The sequence below is a fragment of the Centrocercus urophasianus genome, unplaced genomic scaffold (assembly GCF_019232065.1).
Source record: "Centrocercus urophasianus isolate 14NV4802_14NV808 unplaced genomic scaffold, USGS_Curo_1.0 seq_15, whole genome shotgun sequence".
Lineage (NCBI taxonomy): Eukaryota > Metazoa > Chordata > Aves > Galliformes > Phasianidae > Centrocercus > Centrocercus urophasianus.
The window spans coordinates 8735661-8755198 of NW_024884697.1; the positions used below are offsets into that span (position 1 = coordinate 8735661).

The following is a 19538-nucleotide window of genomic DNA, read 5'->3' on the forward strand; positions in this document are numbered from 1 at the left end:
TATAAACAGGAAGGTGAATAGCTGTTTACAGGGGTGTATAGTGATAGGACAAGGGGGAATGGTCTTAAACTGAGACAAGGGAGTTTTAGGTTAGATATTAGGAGGAAGTTTTTCACACAGAGGGTGGTAACACACTGGAACAGGTTGCCCAAGGGTGTTGTGGATGTCCCATCCCTGGAGGCATTCAAGGCCAGGCTGGATATGGCTCTGGGCTGCCTGATCTGGTGGTTGGTGACCCTGCACATAGCAGGGGTATTGAAACTAGATGATCACTGTGGTCCTTTTCAACCCAGACCATTCTATGATTCTATGATTCTTTGACTTGCAAGTCCATCTTTGGCATTGGTACAACAGCAGAAGTACAAAGCTGAGTTCACGTTTGCAGCAAAAATGCTAAATCACAGCTTGAGCCAGTGATTGAGCACCTAGAGGGAAGGCAGCGCCAACCCAAGGAAGCTCAGGTGCATGCACTACACCTGAGTGACCAGGAGGGGTGCAGCCAGGATTTACCCCTTCCCACACCTCATTTCAGAATTAGCAGCGGGTGAGGGTATTTTGCTGAACCCTACTTAGCTGAGATTTTCCAAAGGTAAGCAGTTTTTCTCTTTTGTTTCTCTGTCGATGACTGTTGCATTGGGGCTTATCCATTCACTTGCTGTAGCCTGGGACTTTGCTACCCTGCTATCACTGCTGTGCTTTCCATCCCATTATGGTGTTACAACATTTTATGAAGAGTTAAATACAAAATAGTAATTATGAAAATTACTTCTTAATTTTAAAATCCTCTAGTCTACATTCTTAATTTTCAACTATTGAAAGCATCTATGATTCCATCCAGTTAAGGATGCCTGATTATCTGCTTTCCTTTGAGTAGGCACCTGAGTGAGCCAATTGACACTGGCAATACTTATACTGTATCAGATGCTAACTGAGGCATAAGTGTTTCCAAAATCTTGCCTAATTTAGCTCAACCTGAATGTATTACTGAAGAATGAACTCCATGTGGTAATTTCTTTCCTAATGTGTACACCATTGCTATGATACGGTGTGGTTTTCAAAGTGTCAGCTGCCTTGTCACTTGTCATCTCAGATCTTTACAGCAGTCAGTGATTAGGCAAGTGATTCTGCAAAAGAAAAAGATACAGTAAACTACCAGGGTGTTTTTTTCCTTTGTGTTGTTGCCATGAATTTCAAGCATGAAGGTATCTGTGGGTTGCTAGGAAGCAGCTGTAATCCTATTTATATATTATATATAGCAGAGAGTAAGACACATCTAAAGTATGCAGTCTGATTTATTTGTGCATACAGAACTTGAGAAGGAACATTCTTCAGTGTGTTCCACAGTGGATCGCTTCTGATTCAAAGAAAAGAAACATCTTGTCAGAAAAGAATTGTCTGGCTTGTGTTAGAAATACAATGTGTAACTTTGGAAATAGGATGTGGCAGGGAGAAGACAGTTGTTCCCTTTGAGCAGGTTATAGAGGTGCTTATGACTGCTCAAAAATTGAGCTCAAAGAAAATATCCTCACTAGTAGAAAGTTAGCAAGAACAATCGCTCAAATGGGTTGGAGTATTATTTCTGTTCTCTGACTCTCTCTGCTTCCCTGATTTCTTCATATGTTTAGAGGTCAAATGGTCTCCTTTACTGCTTTTCTCACTTAAATGAGATTGTGACATGTAACTTAATATGGCTCTCATGAAGCCAAAATCGAATAAGTTGTTGATTTTTTTTTTTTCTGAAAAAAAAAGAAAAAACAAACAAACAAACAAAAAAAAACCAAAACCAGTAGAATTTGTTTAAATGTACTTTTTTACTTTCAAGCGAGATAATTGATAATTCCTTTTTCCTCAGGAATACTTTTGGAGTCAGTCTATGCAATTCTGTTTCTGATGAGGAGAGTGATGAATGAGCTCAGCAACAGGCCAATTTAGAGTGGATTTATGAATTAGCAAAACTCTTTAAGTTATCGCATTAGCTAAACTTTTATTTAATATTGCGATGTGATTCATTAAGCAAGGATGTTGCTTCAATCAAGAAGACTGAGTCACGTCTATTGTCTAGTGTCTAGCAGACAGAAATACTCTGAGAATGAATAAACCTCCCCCCCCTGAAGTGCCTGCTTCTTCTTGGGATGCTTGTTTGGTCTTAGGCTAAGAAATCGGAGAGCTGCATAAATCTTAGACTGTTAGCAAAGAGCAGATGTTCACCAATTCTTACTGATTTTACCAAAGAATTACCGAATGCACAGAACCAACTTTGGTGTGAGTGACACCCAAAGCAGAGTGCCCTCCTGGCTTGAAGTACAGAAGTTAGCTCAAACCTGTTGACTGAACTTTACCTCTGCAGTGTCCTCCAAACACACGGGAGTTTCTGCATCTAGCTCTCCAGCAGTGAAGACCACGAGTGATTTTTTTAGTTTGATGACAGCTCTGTACCTAAGCTATTTCTCTGTTTTCATGATGTACTATGCTACAGCTAGTAAGTAATCTGGAGTTACTGGTGCATGAGGTATCTATTGCAGAGGTGCTGGTTCTGAATGCATTGTTATAGTAGCTGTTTCTCAGCCACAGGTAGTAAATCTTGGATAGCTTCATGAAAAAATGTGCCAGGATCCTCCTTATTCTGGGCAGTTAATGCTAAGGTAGCATTTCCTTTGAGTAGCTTCCACCTGTGTCAGGGAGGGAGGAGAGTTTTTAGTCCTGTGCTGTTTTAAGGGAACTTGCTGCTGATAATAGAGATCAAACATGAGAAGCAGTGAATCAGGTCCAAAATTCATTCAGAGCCTCTAGTCGGGTTTGAAAGGAGATGAGGCCAAGGGATAGGTTAGAGACAAGGCTACAGTGTGTATCTAAGGTCAGACCAAGATATATGACTGGAAAAAAGCCAGAACTGGGCAGAGAGATTGTGAAGGATCTGGAGGACAAGATTTATACGGAGTAGTTGAGGTCACTTGTTCAGAGCAGAGGAGCTGAGCGGAGGCCTCATGGCAGCCTGCAGATCCTCACAGGGAGTGGAGGGGAAGTGCTGATCTCTGCTCTCTGTGACAGCAACAGGGCCCAAGGGAATGGCAAGGAGCTGAGTGGGGAGGGAGGTGGAGTTAGGGAAAGCACCAGAGGTCACAACACCAAGCCTGGCGGAGTACAAGAAGAATTCGGACCGTATTCCAAGACATAGAGTTTCAATTTTGTGTGGTTGCGTGTGGAGTCAGCATTTGGACTTGATGGTCCTTGTGGATATTGATCGTTTAGCCAAGTGTCATGGAAGCTTAGCTGAGGAATCAGATCTTGAAGATAGTATTGAAGTAGCAAAAAAATCAATAGATTTATCTTTGTATAGACAGATAAGGTGGAGGTGTTTTGTGTCTCTATTCCAAAACATGTTTCAGGGTAGGAAGAGATATATTATTATTGATTAAGAGTTGAAATTCTGAGTTTGGACTTCAGAAGCTCTGATATCATATGATTTCTACATCCATAGAAGTACTTGATGATGGAACAAAGATTAGCAGATATGCAACCTAAACTTCAGCCATGTTACCTCTGAAGAAAAATCTCCTTTGTTTCTTGAATGGGAGAACAAACAAAAGAAGAGGCAAAGAAATTCTGTTGTGGTTTAGAATTATTCATCATGAACTATTATTCTTTGTTATTTGGGTAATCTATGCAAACAATGCCAGGGCTGCTGGCCATCCAAAACGCAGATAATTTCATACTCTCAGGATCTTGTATGATAAACTAGCTTTTCTAGCTGTAATATAAAGCATGAGGGCCATTAAATAAAATTCCAGCCTTGCAGAAGATGCCAATGTCTGCCACAGTATAGCACGAGTCATACGATGAATGTGCTTTTTTCATTCTTGCAATTTGTGCAGAAATGTTTGACTTTCCCTAGCAAGTCTTATACAAAGCAAGGAGAATGTCTCTTTGTAAGAGATTTATAAATGTGTCCTTGAAGAGTGAGTGGAGAGATGCATGTTCTGCTGAGAAATTGGCAGTTTTTTTCTCATCTTTACCACATTCAGCTGTTGTCCTTGTTCTTGTCCTGTTTCCTATTAATGTAACATTTCCCCCAACCCTCCTCCCCCCTCCATTTTCTTTTCTAAAACCTTGCAGTTCATTAAACAGGAATACTTAGCATTTAGAAAGTAATTTTAATACATTCTTTCCTGAATGCAAGAGTCCGTGGCTATTGACTTAAGAGACAAATTATTTTTTTGTGCTATGACCTTATAGATTTTACTTAGTCATGCAGTGAGGCATTATTCTGTGTGAGATGGTAGGACTTTATTGACAATTTAGAGAGCTTTTAGGAGAACATTAGTGATTAAAGTATTAAAGATGTAAAAGCCAACAGAAATTCACATTCACATGGTCAAAGCAATTTAATAAATTGTGTTCAAATTAGCTCTTCTTAACAAGCCACGGAGCCTGCCAAATTGCAATTTGAAAGGCAAATGAGCACACCTTTGCTGATAAGACCCTTCATGGCTATTTGAGATGAGCTTTTACTAATTGTGTTTGACTGCGAGGTAGGAGGCTTTGAGAATGAAAAGTTTCTTACAAGGTGCTGTACTCTGAAGCATGTGTAATTTCCCTGTGTGCTGCTACTCTGAACTGCTGCAGTGCTAGAGTTGAATTACAGAAAAGGGGAGCAGGCAACAAATAAATTATGTACACCTCTCTTAAATAATTGGTGAATATTTTTTTCACTGTTCCTTGACAGTTTAGATAGGTCTCATGCTTTGGGAAAATAAAGAAGTGTGTTAAATCCTGTGTTATTATTGATGCCTTTTTTTTTAAAGTTTGTGGTATAAATCTACTGCCAGCGGTAAAAATGGAAGACAGGTCCTCTGAGCGCTGGCATAGTGTAAGGCAAAGAGAAGAGTCAGAAATGTGGCTCTATGTGGGATCTTGTGCAAAACTTTTTTTTTTTTTTTTTTTTTTTTTTTTGGATGGGAGGTGGGTAAGTTGAGTACAGAGAGTGTTTTATAGTTATAAATATTGTAAGATTACTTACGTGTGATAATTTCTGAAGCTAACATTGGATTTGGGCTCTCCCAGTGGCAGGACCCACAGTGCCTGTTACAAATGCTTTAAGCTGAAGTACGAGGAGGGAGGACTCCTGCTGTGTGTGGCCGTTGTCTTCTTGCTATATGATTCAGGATTTTGAACTATCCTTATAGCTGGTGCTGAAAGAAAACAAAAAGTTCCTTTTATTCTTAGATAAAATAGAGTAGACTGCTCCTGGATAGTCTGCAGCTTTCAGGCTACTCAGGATGGGAGTGCCGAGGACAGATTCCCTATAAGAGCAGGATGTATGAAAATTTTGAATGTCTTCAAATTGGGATTTAAAGGGTTATATTTGCTATTAGAATCAGAATCACAGAATGGCCCGGGTTGGAAGGAACCTCAAGGATTATCAAGTTCCAACTCCCCGCCACAGGCAGGGCCGTCACCCTCCCCATTTAATACTAGACCAGGCTGCCCAGGGCTCTATTCAACCTGGCCTTGAACACCTCCAGGGACTGGGTATCCACAACCTCTCTGGGCAGCCTGTCCCAGCATCTCACCAGTCTTGTAGTAAAGAACATCCCTCTAACAACCAACCTATAAATTGCATATAGGGATGAAAATGGACATTTTCCTACCTAGGAAAATTTTCCTTTCCTAGGTTTTCAAACAGTGACCAGTATGGCTTACTGTAATTTTGTACTGAAAGATTAATTCCAGTGAATTATTATTTGCCCATGCATTCTTAAATTCATCTCTACCATCACAAACTGCACCTCTTGAGCACATACTTGAGTATGCCTTTACATTTTATTTGTTTGTGACCTTCTTAATGTTTGTTTAAAATATTTAGAGAAAAACTCAATTACAATGAAATGGCATTTTTACAGTGCATCACCACTCTCTCTGAATTTTAATATATTTTGCCTAATTGAAACTCACAAATGAAAAAGGGACTGTATTTAAATTTTCTTATTCTTTTGAATCACACATAAAAAGCAATTGCATGAAACCACCTGGAAAAAGAGACACCAAGAAAAGTGATGCAGATGTACACAGTAACAAATGAAGTTTAAAGAACCTTTGCCACACTTGATGGTCACTCCAATTTAGATGCTTCTCCACTCCTGATTCAGACAACCTGGACCTATAAAACCGATTGCAAATCTTGCTTTGCCTGGAGAAGCATTGGGTCCCTACATTCGCAGCAGTCAATTTAATTCTGGCTGACTGTGTGAACTTGGTGTGTTTCAGAAAAAATGTAAGAAATTATGTAGTGTTCTGCTGTAGGATAATTTTTTTGGATACTTTAAAATTGAAAATAAACTATAAAAATCATTTAAAATAAATAAACAATTTTGGGGTGCACCTGAGATAAAATTTTTGTGGTGATTTTGAAAATCCAAGCACTGCAAAAGTATTCAACTATAATCTAAGTTCATTAGAAAGATTTTCTTTTGTAACAGCTTTTCTGCTCAGGATGCATTGATGCTACTATACCAAGAATTAAAGCCTATTTCAGATAGTTAATTACTGGTGCAAAGACTGTATTTCTGGACAAAAAAGAAAAAAAAAGGGGAAAAAAAAAGAAAAAAAAAAAGAAAAAAACCTACAGAACTACCCACAGACAAAAAGAAGCCAAATGAACAAACCTCCCCAAACCTCTACATCAATGTGAAATTCAAAAGTGATAGAAACCTATGGCAGCTTATGAGACATGCCTGATATAAACTTGGAGATGTAACTGTGACTGTTAGAAATTTGCTTGCGATCAATGCCTATCAGCTACAAGCATCAGAGAGAGACAGATATTGGTGAGTCTCTTTTGTGCTTTAACCTGAGAAAACTGTCAGGGCTTGTGTGCAGCCTGTGTGCAGTTTGTTGGTTCTTGTGCTGGATCTCAGCCAGCCATTAGTGCTGGACCTGCTCCTGTGTGTGCCTGGCACTGCCTCCCTGGAGACAGCACAGCCCTCAGGCTGTTTCAGAGAGGTGGAGTGCTTGAGTAAACTCAGGCCATCTGTTGGTTGCCTTAGTTAGTTCTCCCCATTTGCCCATAAAGTATCTGCTTTCTTTTTTTTTTCTTCTTTTGCCAATTAGTATATTTTTCTTTATACAGTTCTAGTAGGACATAAAAGACAGGGGGAAATGTGTTTTTCTATTTTTCCTTCTTTACTTCTTGTGGTTAGATGCATTTCATTACAGCAGCCTTGTTTAACAAATTAAATTACCCTCTTTATATGTGTTCTGCTTTGTAAACATTTAATGGGTCCTCAGAAATATCCTTTCTTCACGACACAAAAGAAACACAATTACAGTTTCTTTCCCACTTTTTTTTCCCCTTCATTTTTTTCTCCATTTCCTCCTTCTTCTTTTTTCCTATTTCTCTTATTTTTTTTTTTCTTCTTCCTCTCCTTTCCTCATGAAAACTAATGCTATAACATGAATAAATAGATAAGGGACTAACTTGATTACATTATCATAATTTAAATTATTTACTTCAAACAATATGTTTGTTGTTCAGCATTCAAGGAATAATTAAATTCAGTAGTAATTATTTGGTTTCAGATTCAATCATCTTTAAGGGATCTGTTTTACTTTTCTCTTAGTCCTCTATATGAGTCCTTGAGCATTTAGAAATTGAATATTCAGTCACCAGAATCAGTCAGTTTTGATGATTTTTAGTAGCACCTTATGCCTTTTAAACAAAAAGTTGAAGTTTTTCTTTCGCAAAGCATGCTGAAATTTTCCTTTTGTCATTCTGAAGATCTTGAGTAAAAACAGAAGACTTACTTAATGATGTCTGTTGTGTCAAATCAGTTTTCTTATTTTGAATGTTGTTTGCCATGTTTATTTATTTCTGCTTTTTACCCTTGCAGATATATTTGAAAAACAAAGATTTGTATACTGTGGAAGCCAACAATCCTCGTCAGCTAGTGGAAATTGCAGCCAGAGACATTGAAAAACTGCTGAGCAACAGATCTAAGGCTTTGGTGGTGAGTACTAATTGGTTACATTTTCTATTTACCATTAAAATACATATATATATATGTGTGTGTGTGTGTGTGTGTAATAATCTATGTATAATACATATACATATGTATGTATGTATGTATATATGTGTGTATTTTTGAATCATGCTTTTGTTGTTTATTTTCCTGCCTGTATGGTTATGGGCAGTGTCAGCCTGATATATACAGGACATGACATGTAAAAAGAGCTCGTGACTTCGTGGTAAAAAAATGAACTCATCAGTTAGTTGGCATAGTGCAGATGCTTATAATATTGACTGACAGATGAGGAACCATGTCCAAGTAACAAATCAAGCCATAAAGAGACTGGAAAATATTCCTCTAAGTGATGCATGTGAATGTTTATGATCACTGTAATTTACAGTCAGTCATGATCTTGAGGAAACAACCTTTTTCTTAAGACATTTAAATACAACTGTGTTATTGGAGTTATAATGTTAATTTTGGTATTATTGCTAAATAAATCTGTTAATATTTGGTCTCTTCACCTTTTTAGTTCATCGTTCTTTCTTGGTAGTAGCAACTAATTCTCCTTCAACAAATGTAGCTGTGTGTGAATAGGATTTATATTCAGACTTATTCTTCTGACTTGATAATTTTATCTGTATTTCAATCATGTACTAGCAAAGTTAATCCTGAACTGCTAGTGTGAAGACTGTGCTGTTTAGTAATCTCTTGATTCTTTATTATTTGAATACACTGCAGCTATTTCTTGAAAGGGCTTTTGTCAGTAGTCTCTTTCTGTTCTATTGTGGAAGGCACCAATCTTGGGTATGCTTTTGTTTTAACTCATACTCACAAAAATATGAATCCTAAAAAAGTTTAGTTTCATTTTCAGAAGATAGTGAAGAAACATGCATGGGGGATCTGGATGAATTCATAAACATGCTTTTTATAGAGCAGAGCTATCAGGAATAGGCTTGGATGGAAAAACAGGTTGGGATTCCCTGAGGAATTGCGTATCTACTTTGACTTGCAGATGAGTTCAGATGTGTCATTTAAAGTGAAAGTGAGAAGAAAGAAGGATTAATTTGCCTAACTTTATACATCTGTACTGTAGATGTAGATTTTAGAACTCCGCCGGTTGTCCAAATCTCCCCTTTCATTCAGCGGAATAAAGCAGGCACTTCTCAGTCAGGATTGACCTGACACATTCTCAGTATGCCTTTAAAATGGGATGAACTACAGCCAGAAATATGGACTTCTCTCTTTCTTTATCAGAGGTGTCTGGATATATATGCCTATGCTGCAGGTGTAAAGCTGGGAGAAATGAGTTCCATTCTAGCAGCCCTTTTATCAGTACAGTTTGACTCAACTGGAGAATCAGTCTGCAAGTGAAACTGCTGCTGCATACTATGCTGGGGGCTAAACTTCTTGTGGAAATGAGAGAAATGAGAGGTCATTCGCTTAGTCAGTTCTTTGTGCTTAGGTACCACAGAAGGTATGCGTTTTCTGCTTAACAGAAGTTTATTCTTCCATTTCCCATAGCTTCCCTAACACATAATGTAAACCAGCGTTATCTGGTAAAACTTCTCTGCTTCAGTCAAATAGATGTAAAATGCCGATAATATTTTTCTTTGCTTTCCTTTCCTAACTCAGTAGGCATGTGTTTTTGTAGTCTATGTATTCTATGGACTTTGTATTATTACTGCAAAATACACCTTTTTTTTTTTTTTTTTTCTTGAATTCATTTTCCATGAATTCATATAAGTCTGTTTTGTTGAAGTTATCACAGCCAACTCTTACTGTTTTCCTTAGGTTCAGGATTCTTGTAGGGATTTTTGTGTATGTGTGATGTTGTGATCATAAAGCCCTGAGAAAATCAGATAAGTATATCATGTTTACTTTAGAAAAGATTCTAGAACAGTTCTTCTGTGAATCTAGGTGAAGGGCATCCAACTTCGTGTTAGGCAACTGCTCGATCACTCTTTGAAGAGGGTAATATGATTCAGTTCCTTGAAGTAAAAGAAGATTAAATTAGGGAAAGAACTCCTTCGGACCACTTTAATATCTTTTCTTTTTTCTTTTTCAAAAAAAGGTTTTTAGGACTTCTCAGATAATTTTAAACAATTAAGCCAATACAACCTGAAGGCAAATGAAAGTCCTTCAGATGCGCTAGCGGCTAAAGACTTATGAGTTTAAAACCAATTTTATTAGTTTGGAGGATGTGACTCACAATGTCTTTAATGCTTGAGGCTGGCATTACTGCCAGTGCTGCAACAAATGTACAGCACTTACTATTTTTAACTACATGCCATCATTTCAGGATGTACACAGTGGTTCTGTGCATAACAGCAAGAATTTGGCTTGGCATCTGTATCAGTGCACGGTGAAATTCACCCTCAAATGATGGCAGTATCTTAGCTCTCTCCTACTTCCCAGAACTGCATTTGCTTTGCCGTTCTTTAAATTCTAATCAGTGCTGTGGAGATAACTTCTACAATTTTGGATTTTTTTTTTTTTGACTGCGAACCACCAGAATTTGCAAACATTAATTACATGATTGCAACATACATTTGAAATACTTTTTGCAGCAAACTGCTTGAAATGGTCTGCTGAAACTTTACTTTTGTTCAAGAAGGACTGAGTTGACTTGCAAATGTTATCAGATTTCCAGTATTTGCTTTGGCACAAGGTTCTGAGAATTTTGTTTACTTTTATGTTCTAATTCTCTCTCTATATATATCTACATGGTAATCTCATGTGCTTTCATAGACTTCCCTCTCTCCATTTTATTTTTGTTGCTGCTGTTTGTTTGTAATTTAAATATTTATGTGCATTCAAAAATAAAATTGACAAAGTCTTTTGCTTCTGATCAGCTTTCCAGCTATGTTCAATCAATCACTGATTTAGAAATGAGCTTTATATCTCAGAATTAATAAGGCTGTGTCAGTGTTGATCAATCCTTTCAATACTAATTTCACTGTTTAATTTAACTTCTGATTTCTGATTCAGATATTCTTCTCAACCATTATCAAGGTTCGTTGTTCTGAGCAATTCTGTTATTGTTTCTTTAAAAAATGCATTTCTGATGCATATTCATGTACCTAGGGACTTAGTCCAATTTAAAATTTAAAAAAAGAAAAAGCCTAAAAAACATTACTTAAGGGGAGAAATGCCCTTTTATTAATCTCAGCCCTAGGCAGATTTCTTTGCTGACTCGTATTCTACATTATTTTTAATTCTAGAGCATTTTATGCTGGTTTCCCTTGTGCTATCACCTTAAGAGCTCCTTACGGCTCAGTTATTTGTACTGGCTTTTCTATTTGCAGTTATCCCGGATTTATATCAGAGCTTTCAGTGACTCCTGATTTCTAAACCTTCCTATTTTTAGGAAGGTTTTTATACACGTGAAGCTTGTTTGCTATTTCCTGAATCTGAGCCAATAGTGTCTATTAAAAAGAATTTCTTCACCTTCCGTATGTGTTTTTTTTCTTTTTTTCCAAGGTCTACCTTTATGCATGTATTTTGTAAACTTTGTCTGAAGCTGAATCATTTATCTGAAATTTGAGTTATCTTAAATCTCCAGGGTCACATTTTCTGTGAAATTGGGAGTGGAGTTGAATGGAACTGTTACTAATGACTGCGCAGAGGGTTTTACCGTTGGGGCTAACATGACTCAAAGTGTTAATTAAGACCTGAATCCCAAAAAGAGCTTGATGGAAGAGGATCATACATCCTCCAGTAATGTGAAGAGAAAGGTGCCAGTGAAGGTTATCAGCAGTGTCATTGTTCAGACACAAGTATATCCCAGGGGTGCCACGATCTTCCCTGGGAGTGCTACACAAACAATGCTTGGGTAAAGTTATAATAAGCAAGTATTAATGACTTTTCTAATAATACGTTGGCTTCCCTTAAGTTGCAAGTGCACCTTTCAATAAAAAATAACATTTGCATACTAAATTATTCCTGTTTTCATGTACCATTGTGCTCAATAACTCTCTGTGAAAGGCAGAATTACTGTGCCTTACACAGAAAGGCTTGATTAAGTTAGAAAAGCTTTGTGATGTCGTATCTGTTTCCATATGAGAAAATAAGAAAAATTTGGACAATGGTGACATGTTAATTCTGTAAGGAATGAAATTATATTGTTCTTCCATGTTAACTTATGCTTGGGAGCAGCTTCAAAGGTGATTGAAATAGGTATGTAGTGGACAAAGAGAATAGAGGAAACCCTGATGTTAACACAGAGGTATTTGCTAGGTGGTGGTTACTAGAAACTGTGAACCACAGAAGAAAAACTTAGGATGAAAATGCAAGAAGAGGGATGCATATTAAGTATTTTGTGAGTATTGTTAGAAATACTGAAAAGAGTGCATGACTTGTTAATTTATAAAATTTGGTTTAAGGAGTAAGAAATATTTTCCAGACATTTAAAACCTACTTAACACAAAATTACAGAATTGACTCATTATGCATCTCTTTATTACTCATGCAGAAAAAAATTGTAAAGATCCTGACTTTTATGTCATGATTTACAAATTAAGTTTTTTTTTTGTTTTTTTTTTTTAATTTTTTAATTTGAATATAAATTACTTTATAAAAGAGTATATATGAAATAAGTGTTTTCCAAGAGGCTGTTTTGGGATTTTGATTCTCAATTATCCTTTTCACTGTGGCAAATGAAACTTAAAAAACTTAGCTTAAAGTAATGTTTGACCCAATGCTGCGTGCTACACCTAAGGTGCAGTGTGTTTTTGCAGCCCTTAGCCTTCTTTTGCCCAACTGAATAGCCTATTACTAGTTAGGTACTGAGGAGCATCGCTGATCTTCTATTAAAGGAAAATTTTTGTTGTTATTTTTTCATCTGAAGAGAGTTTAGATATTATAAGTAACAATCAAAATTAAGAGAGAAAATAATAATAAAAGAATAGCTACAAACAGCATTTGCAAGCTTGATCTGCAGAAAATTTTAGAAACAACATTAAAATGTCCTATTTCCTGTTTCAAAGAATCATAGAATCACTGAGGTTGGAAAAAACTTCCAACCATCCACCTGTCACCAATATTTCCCACTAAACCGTGTCCCTGAGTAAAATATCTAAACAATTCTTGAACACCTACAGGCATGGTGACAGGTAGCTACAGAGAGTGATAAGGTCTCCCCTGAGCCTCCTATTCTCCAGATTAAATAAATCCAGTTTCCTCAGCCGCTTCCCATAAGACTTGTGCTCCAGACCCCCCATCAGCTTCGTTGTCGTTCCCTGAACACACTCTAGGGCCTTACTGTCCTTCTCCTAGAGAGGGGCTTATAACTGAGCACAGTACTCAAGGTACAGCCTCACCAGTGGTGAATATAGAGGAATGATCACTTCTCTGCTCTTGCTGGCAACATTATTTCCTGATACAAGGCAGGAAGCACTTTATTTTCCAAATTTCTTTAGACATAGCAATCAGATATCTTCATTCTAGCCTTTATGCCTTAGTTTCTTCTGAAAACTAAGCAAAGTGGTGAGTTTCCATGGAAACTGAGGCACAGATTGTGAGCTAGGAGACAGGTTCCCTGTGTGTGACATTGGGACATGTCCAAGGTGCAGCACTATGGCAGGAAATGAGGAGTTTACTTTAGATATCATTTGAACATAGCTGTTAAAGTGTATCCAGATCCTTCATATTTTCCTGCCCATCTGAAATAAGGCTTGAGTATCTCCCAATACAAATGCTTATTTAATGTTTTGAGACAACTAGGCAGAGTAGCTGTCACTTTAAAAAGGATTGGGATTTTTTCCGTTCTTTTTTTGTGTTTTTTTATTAGGTATTTCTTCAGTAGGATTACAGAGTCAGGACTCTAGCTCTATTTATAAGTTTACTTTTTATATCTCCAACAATTCTGTGTATGCCAAGTAATTCACCAAGATGGGAAATGTCTAAACTTTATTTCTGAATACTTCATGCAAGTATTCAGAAACGACACTGTCATCTCCTTTTTGCAGTATTATGTCTAGATTTCAGTTCATGACTAGATCTGCTCCAAATAATAGAAACTGCAGCTGCAGACATGACAGAAGCTTTGCATGTGAGTTTTAAAACTGGTACTGCGGTTCTTTTAAAACTGGCTTTGCCTGGAAAATTTTCACACCAGGGAAAAAGGCTTTTCTGGACTTTTACTGAGTCAGTTAGCCTGTATCAACCTTACTTAAATCTCCAGATGTTAATGTAATCTATTTTGAAAGTCAGTTGTACTTGCTGAAGCAGAAAAAATTATGGTTTGGAATGACAGCTAGTGATATGTGACACTTATGAAGTCAAACATTTGTCAGCTTGTCCACTTGTCAGATATATGAATTTGTTTTTACTTATCTTGCCTTGAGTCTTGTTTTATTAACTGAAATCCAGGTTCTATAGATACAACATTATGCCTCAGAGGATAGATTCACATAACTCACATAACTTGCAAGGCATCATAAAAGTCTGGAAAAATAAATCAAAAGGCTTGTGATGGAAGTTCTTACAGATATTGCCTGTTTCAGTGCTTTTACTTTCCATGGTTTAGTTGCTCTGGCTGCTGCATATCTAGTATTCCTGTTGACAGATATAGAGGGGTCATCCCTCCCACTTCCCATAGATAGGCATGAGTCATTGTTTTAATTTTTGTAGACCAGAACCGTATAGAATGCTGAAGTGGTATCTAGTACGCTAGCTTAGAGAGACACCTGCTGAATCTCTGTCCTGCTAGCACTGTATTGCAGCTAGAGTTTTAAGAGTGACTGAGATAATGAAAGATAAAAAGAGCTTGCAACTAATCGTATTATTGTGTGTTCACCTTCACAGTTTAACTTCTTTCTCCCTACACAGTAGATGGTTACTGATACCGTAATTTCTTTGTTGCTTTCCCATTAGGTACATGGAGAAAACAGGAGTGATGATTGCTGCAGCATTTCTTTTCTATTCAGTCTGCTTCATTTATTCATTTGAGCTAATTCCCTTATAAAATAAAATAAATGTCCATGGCTAATTTGCCAGAGGTTATGTTGTTGCTGTTATTCAAACTCTGTTGGGAACTCTTGTGTGTGTGTTTGTGTGTTACATTGAGTTTCTTTATCTAGATTTATGGATACTCAAATTTCATTTGAGAAAGATATTCTGCAGGTGCCTAGCTCCACTACACTGTGTTTTAGCCTGAGCGGGGGGGGGGGGGGTGGCTTAGCAGCAGTGAAAAGGTGAAACTGCTCCAGAGTTCTTCAGATTTCCTTTTGGTTCGCTACTTTTTCAGCTTCAGAAACTCAATTTTAAAGCAAAAGAATGCAATCCAAACATTTGTTCTATCTCTTCCTGGATTTATCCCAGCTTTTGCTTCCAGGGTATTGCTACCCTGCTTAGCTGAATCACAGAATCACAGAATCACAGAATCACCCGGGTTGGAAGGGACCTCAAGGATCATGTAGTTCCAACCCCCCTGCCTAGCAGGGCCACCAAACACACACATTCAGATCAGGTTGCCCAGGACCCTGTCCAACCTGGCCTTAAACACATCCAAGGACGGGGCATCCACAACCTCCCTGGGCAGCCCGTTCCAGGGCCTAACCACTCTCCTTGTATAGAACTTCCCCCTAACATCCAACCTAAATCTTCCCTCCTTCAACTTCGATCCATTTCCCCTAGTCCTGCTGTTGTCAGCCCTTTTGAAGAGTTTACTCCCCTCGTGGGTGTAGGTTCCCTTCAGGTATTGATAGTGATAGTGTCTATCTTACCCTCAGGCAGCTTCTGCTTTGCACTGGGCTTTTGGGGGTGGCCTCAGTGAGCAGAGTCCAGTACTGCCCCATGTCAGATCAGAGCCAGCTCCAAAAGGGACTTGCTGCTGCCAGAGCTGAGCCTTGAGCAATGCTGAATGTGTCAATGGGAGAGCAGGTTTAAGGAAGGCAAAACTGCTATGCAGGCAGCAGCTGGGAGACAGAAGTGAGAAATAAGAGAGAAGCAGCCCTGCGGCCCCCAAGGAGAGTGCAGTAGGTGCTCCAGGCACAGAGTAGAAGCTCCCTGCAGCCCAAGACAGGCATGTGGTAGAGCGGGCTGCCCCCTGCAGCCCATGGGTACAGTGCGGAGCTGATCTCCATGTGCAGTCATGGAGGAGTCCACAGTGCAGCAGTGGCTGTGGCCTGAATGATGTACAGCCCATGGATACCCCTGCAGGAGCGGCCCTGGGTTGAAGCTGCAGTCTATGAAGCGGACCCCGTGGTGGGTCAGGAGGGCCGGGGGAGTTGCTGCCTGAGGGGACAGTGCTGGAGCAGTGCCTGAATGGTGGGCTTCTGCTATATGGTATGTGAGAGCTGTGGCCTGTGGGGAAACCCACATGGGGTGAGTTCAGGAAGGACAGCATTCTGTGGGAAGGACTCCACACTGGAACAGGGGCAGAGAATGACCTTGAAGGAACAGCAGAGATCAAGTATTATGGACTGACCACAGCCCCCATGTTGCTGTGCTGCTCAGGTAGAAGATGTGGAAGAGAGTGGATGGGTAGAAGGGTTTTATTTTAGTTTGCTTTTAGTTCCTTGCTGCTCTTGCCTGTTAATGATAGGAAGTAAATTACATTAATATCCATATATTGAGTATGTTTTGCCTATGACATTAATGGTTATTATAATGGTTATTATGACATTAATACATCTGCATCTTAACCCCCAAGCCCCTTTTCCATTGTGCTTTCTCTCTACCTTCCTTCAAGGAGGGGAAGTGAGAGCAATTGTGATGGAGTTTTGCTACCCACCGGGGTGAAAACATGACATTCTTAAGATATTTCTGTTTTCCTTTTGTTTGCTTTTGCCTGATAGACAGAGACAACTGTACTTGTTTATTTCTTGATCTGAGGAGTTCTATTTAGATAATCTCCCCAAAATCTCCCCAAAATAAAGAAGTTGAACTTCATTCCATTCACAGCCCAGCGATCCAGCCTAAATCCCCCTGAAGGGCCGCCCTACCCTCAGGCAGATCAACACCACCTCCTAGCTTAGTGTCATCTGCAAACTTACTGAGGGTACACTCAATCCCCTCATCTAGGTCATCAATAAAGACATTAAACAAGATGGGCCCCAGTACCGACCCCTGGGGGCCACCACTTGAAACAGGTTGCCAGCTGGACTTAGCTCCATTAACAACTACCCGTTGGTCACGGTCCTGTAGCCAGTTCCTTACCCAAAGGATTGTATACCTGTCCAGGCCACGGGCAGCCAGTTTCCCCAGAAGAAGCCTGTGGGAGACTATGTCAAAGGTTTTGCTGAAGTCTAGGTAGACTACATCAACAGCCTTTCCCCCATCTACCAGTCTGGTCACCCAATCAATAGAAGATGATGAGGTTGGTCAAGCATGACCTGCCTTTCATGAACCCATGCTGGCTGGGCCTGATCCCCTGGACACCACGCACGTGCTGTGTAATCTCACCCAAGATGATTTGCTCCATTATTTTCCCCAGTACTGAGGTCAGGCTGACAGGCCTGTAGCTCCCCGGATCCTCCTTACGGCCCTTCTTGAAGATGGGAGTCACATCAGCAAGCCTCCAATCCTCTGGGACCTCACCAGTTAACCAGGAGTGCTGATAGATGGCCGAGAGCAGCTCAGCAATCACCCCGCCAGCTCCCTCAGCACCCAAGGGTGTAGCCCATCCAGTCCCATGGATAAATATTCCAAATGACAAGGAATGTATTTTAAAGATTTTTAATTCCCATCTTAAAAAACAAACAAACAAAAAAAACCCTACAGAACTTAAATATGACACGTTCTCTTTGAGTTGTGGCTCTTTCTATAAGGATTTTAGAGTTTTAGTATATTCTCAAAACATTTGAGAGTAATTCAGTTTCATTTGCATTTCAGAGGACAGATTAAAAACACAAATGAAGGTGAATGGAACTCTGCCTGATGGTTATATGCAAAATCATCAAGGACTTTTGGGTCTTCAGGCTAAAAATTTCAATGTCCTGATCTCATAGCAATGTTTGCCCTGAAAATCAGTACGTAATGTTGGAAATAAAAGACCTTTCAGGGCAAGACAGATTTTATCAAGAACAGTAGGAGTTCCTGACGTGCCCTTTGTTTTCTGTGTTTTCATGTTTTTCTCATCACTTGTTTTTCCTTAGTAGTATGTATGTGGACAGGAAAAACTACAGGTATTGAAATGAGTTGGTGATACTTGGTACAGATGAAGTGTATGAAAGAACTGATTGAATTTATTCATTACATTGAGTCATACTGGTCTCCTGCTATTTAAACCTGGAAGTTACATTTATCAATAGTTAGAAGGCCCATAGAAAAGTTGTTCCCCTAGCAAAGCAGTAAGATTTCAGTTTTCTATTTGGAGTGATAATAAAGCCAGGGGTTAGCTTATGGGATAAGAGCACATGGAGTGCCATTGGTCAAGGTAGCCTACATAATCAGTCTTCTGTCCTGACACTGATGTGGGAAGTTGCTGGGTAGGCAGAGCATGCAAGCCTTGTTTTGTCTATGTGTATGTAATCTACTACTTACAGTATTTGAATTAGAATTTTAAAGAACACATTTCTGCTTGTTCCCTTCAGTATCTGTTGGTAAGCTTATTCAGAAACTTGCCTGTACTACCTGCTTTTGCTATGTCCTGCAGTAAGTCATTCCAAGAGCTCACTATTTATTGGGTAAAAAAGTGTTTTCTCCTATCTGCTCTAAATTGATCTCTGGCTGGTTTCAGCAAGTGCTGCCTAGTCCACTATTGCCAGATTTGTTATATGACACGTTTGATGTTTAGTAGATAACCTCAGTCAAATCTGCTGTCAGCCTTTGTGTCTTCCAAAAGGAGTCCTGACTCTTCAAGTATCTCTTCAAAAAGCTGTTTTACAGATAATGAATAACTGTTCTAGAGCAGATACTTCCATCCCATTAATCATTTTATGTACGTATTTGGAACAGAAGAACCTTAGATACCATGCGCAAGGGTCTTCTAGTAATCTTGGCTGGCTGCATCATGCTCCAGGTCATCCTCTAGAATATGACTGATAACAGTTTATTCATCTTCCAGCACATTTTCCCTCATTTCTCTTCTAACTTTAAACATAGTCCTTTCACACACAGGCCTAAGATCAGAAGATAATGGCAAAAGTCTCAGATGTGTGTAACAACAAGTTCTCAAGCACACAATTGTCAAGAAGAAAAAATCAACGAAAGATCACTACCACTCTGACATTTGTTTCTTAATTTAAAAGAGCAAAACCATAAGCTTTACTATTTGAAAGAAGAGCATAGTTACAGTTATTTCATTTCCCTAATGAATACATTGCAGGAATGAAACTGTCATTTTCAGATTTTTTTTTCCTTTTTCTTGGTTGAATTTTAGTAAGATGTAGCACAATACATTGTCACTGTGGAGACTGAGTAGAATTAAATTTAAAAATACCTGATTTGACTAATGAAATCTGTACACAAATCTGACTAGCTCTCAACTTCAGTAGCACTCTTTCTGCAGTGAGAACCCATTAAATTGTGAAAAGGACATCAGATTCTGATTTTTAAGCCTGTCATAGAGCTCTGTTCCCTTGTTTTTGA

At 38.8% G+C, this 19538-nt stretch overlaps 1 protein-coding gene across 3 annotated transcripts in view; it reads left to right on the forward strand.

Annotated features, from left to right (window-relative positions):
* Positions 1-19538, forward strand: part of CACNA2D1 (calcium voltage-gated channel auxiliary subunit alpha2delta 1) — a 355647-nt gene that overhangs the window by 64844 nt on the left and 271265 nt on the right. For all 3 annotated transcript variants that reach the window (XM_042816159.1, XM_042816158.1, XM_042816157.1), the window contains exon 3: positions 7887-8003. In XM_042816159.1, the coding sequence (XP_042672093.1) occupies positions 7887-8003 (117 nt within the window). The remainder of the gene's footprint in view (positions 1-7886; positions 8004-19538) is intronic.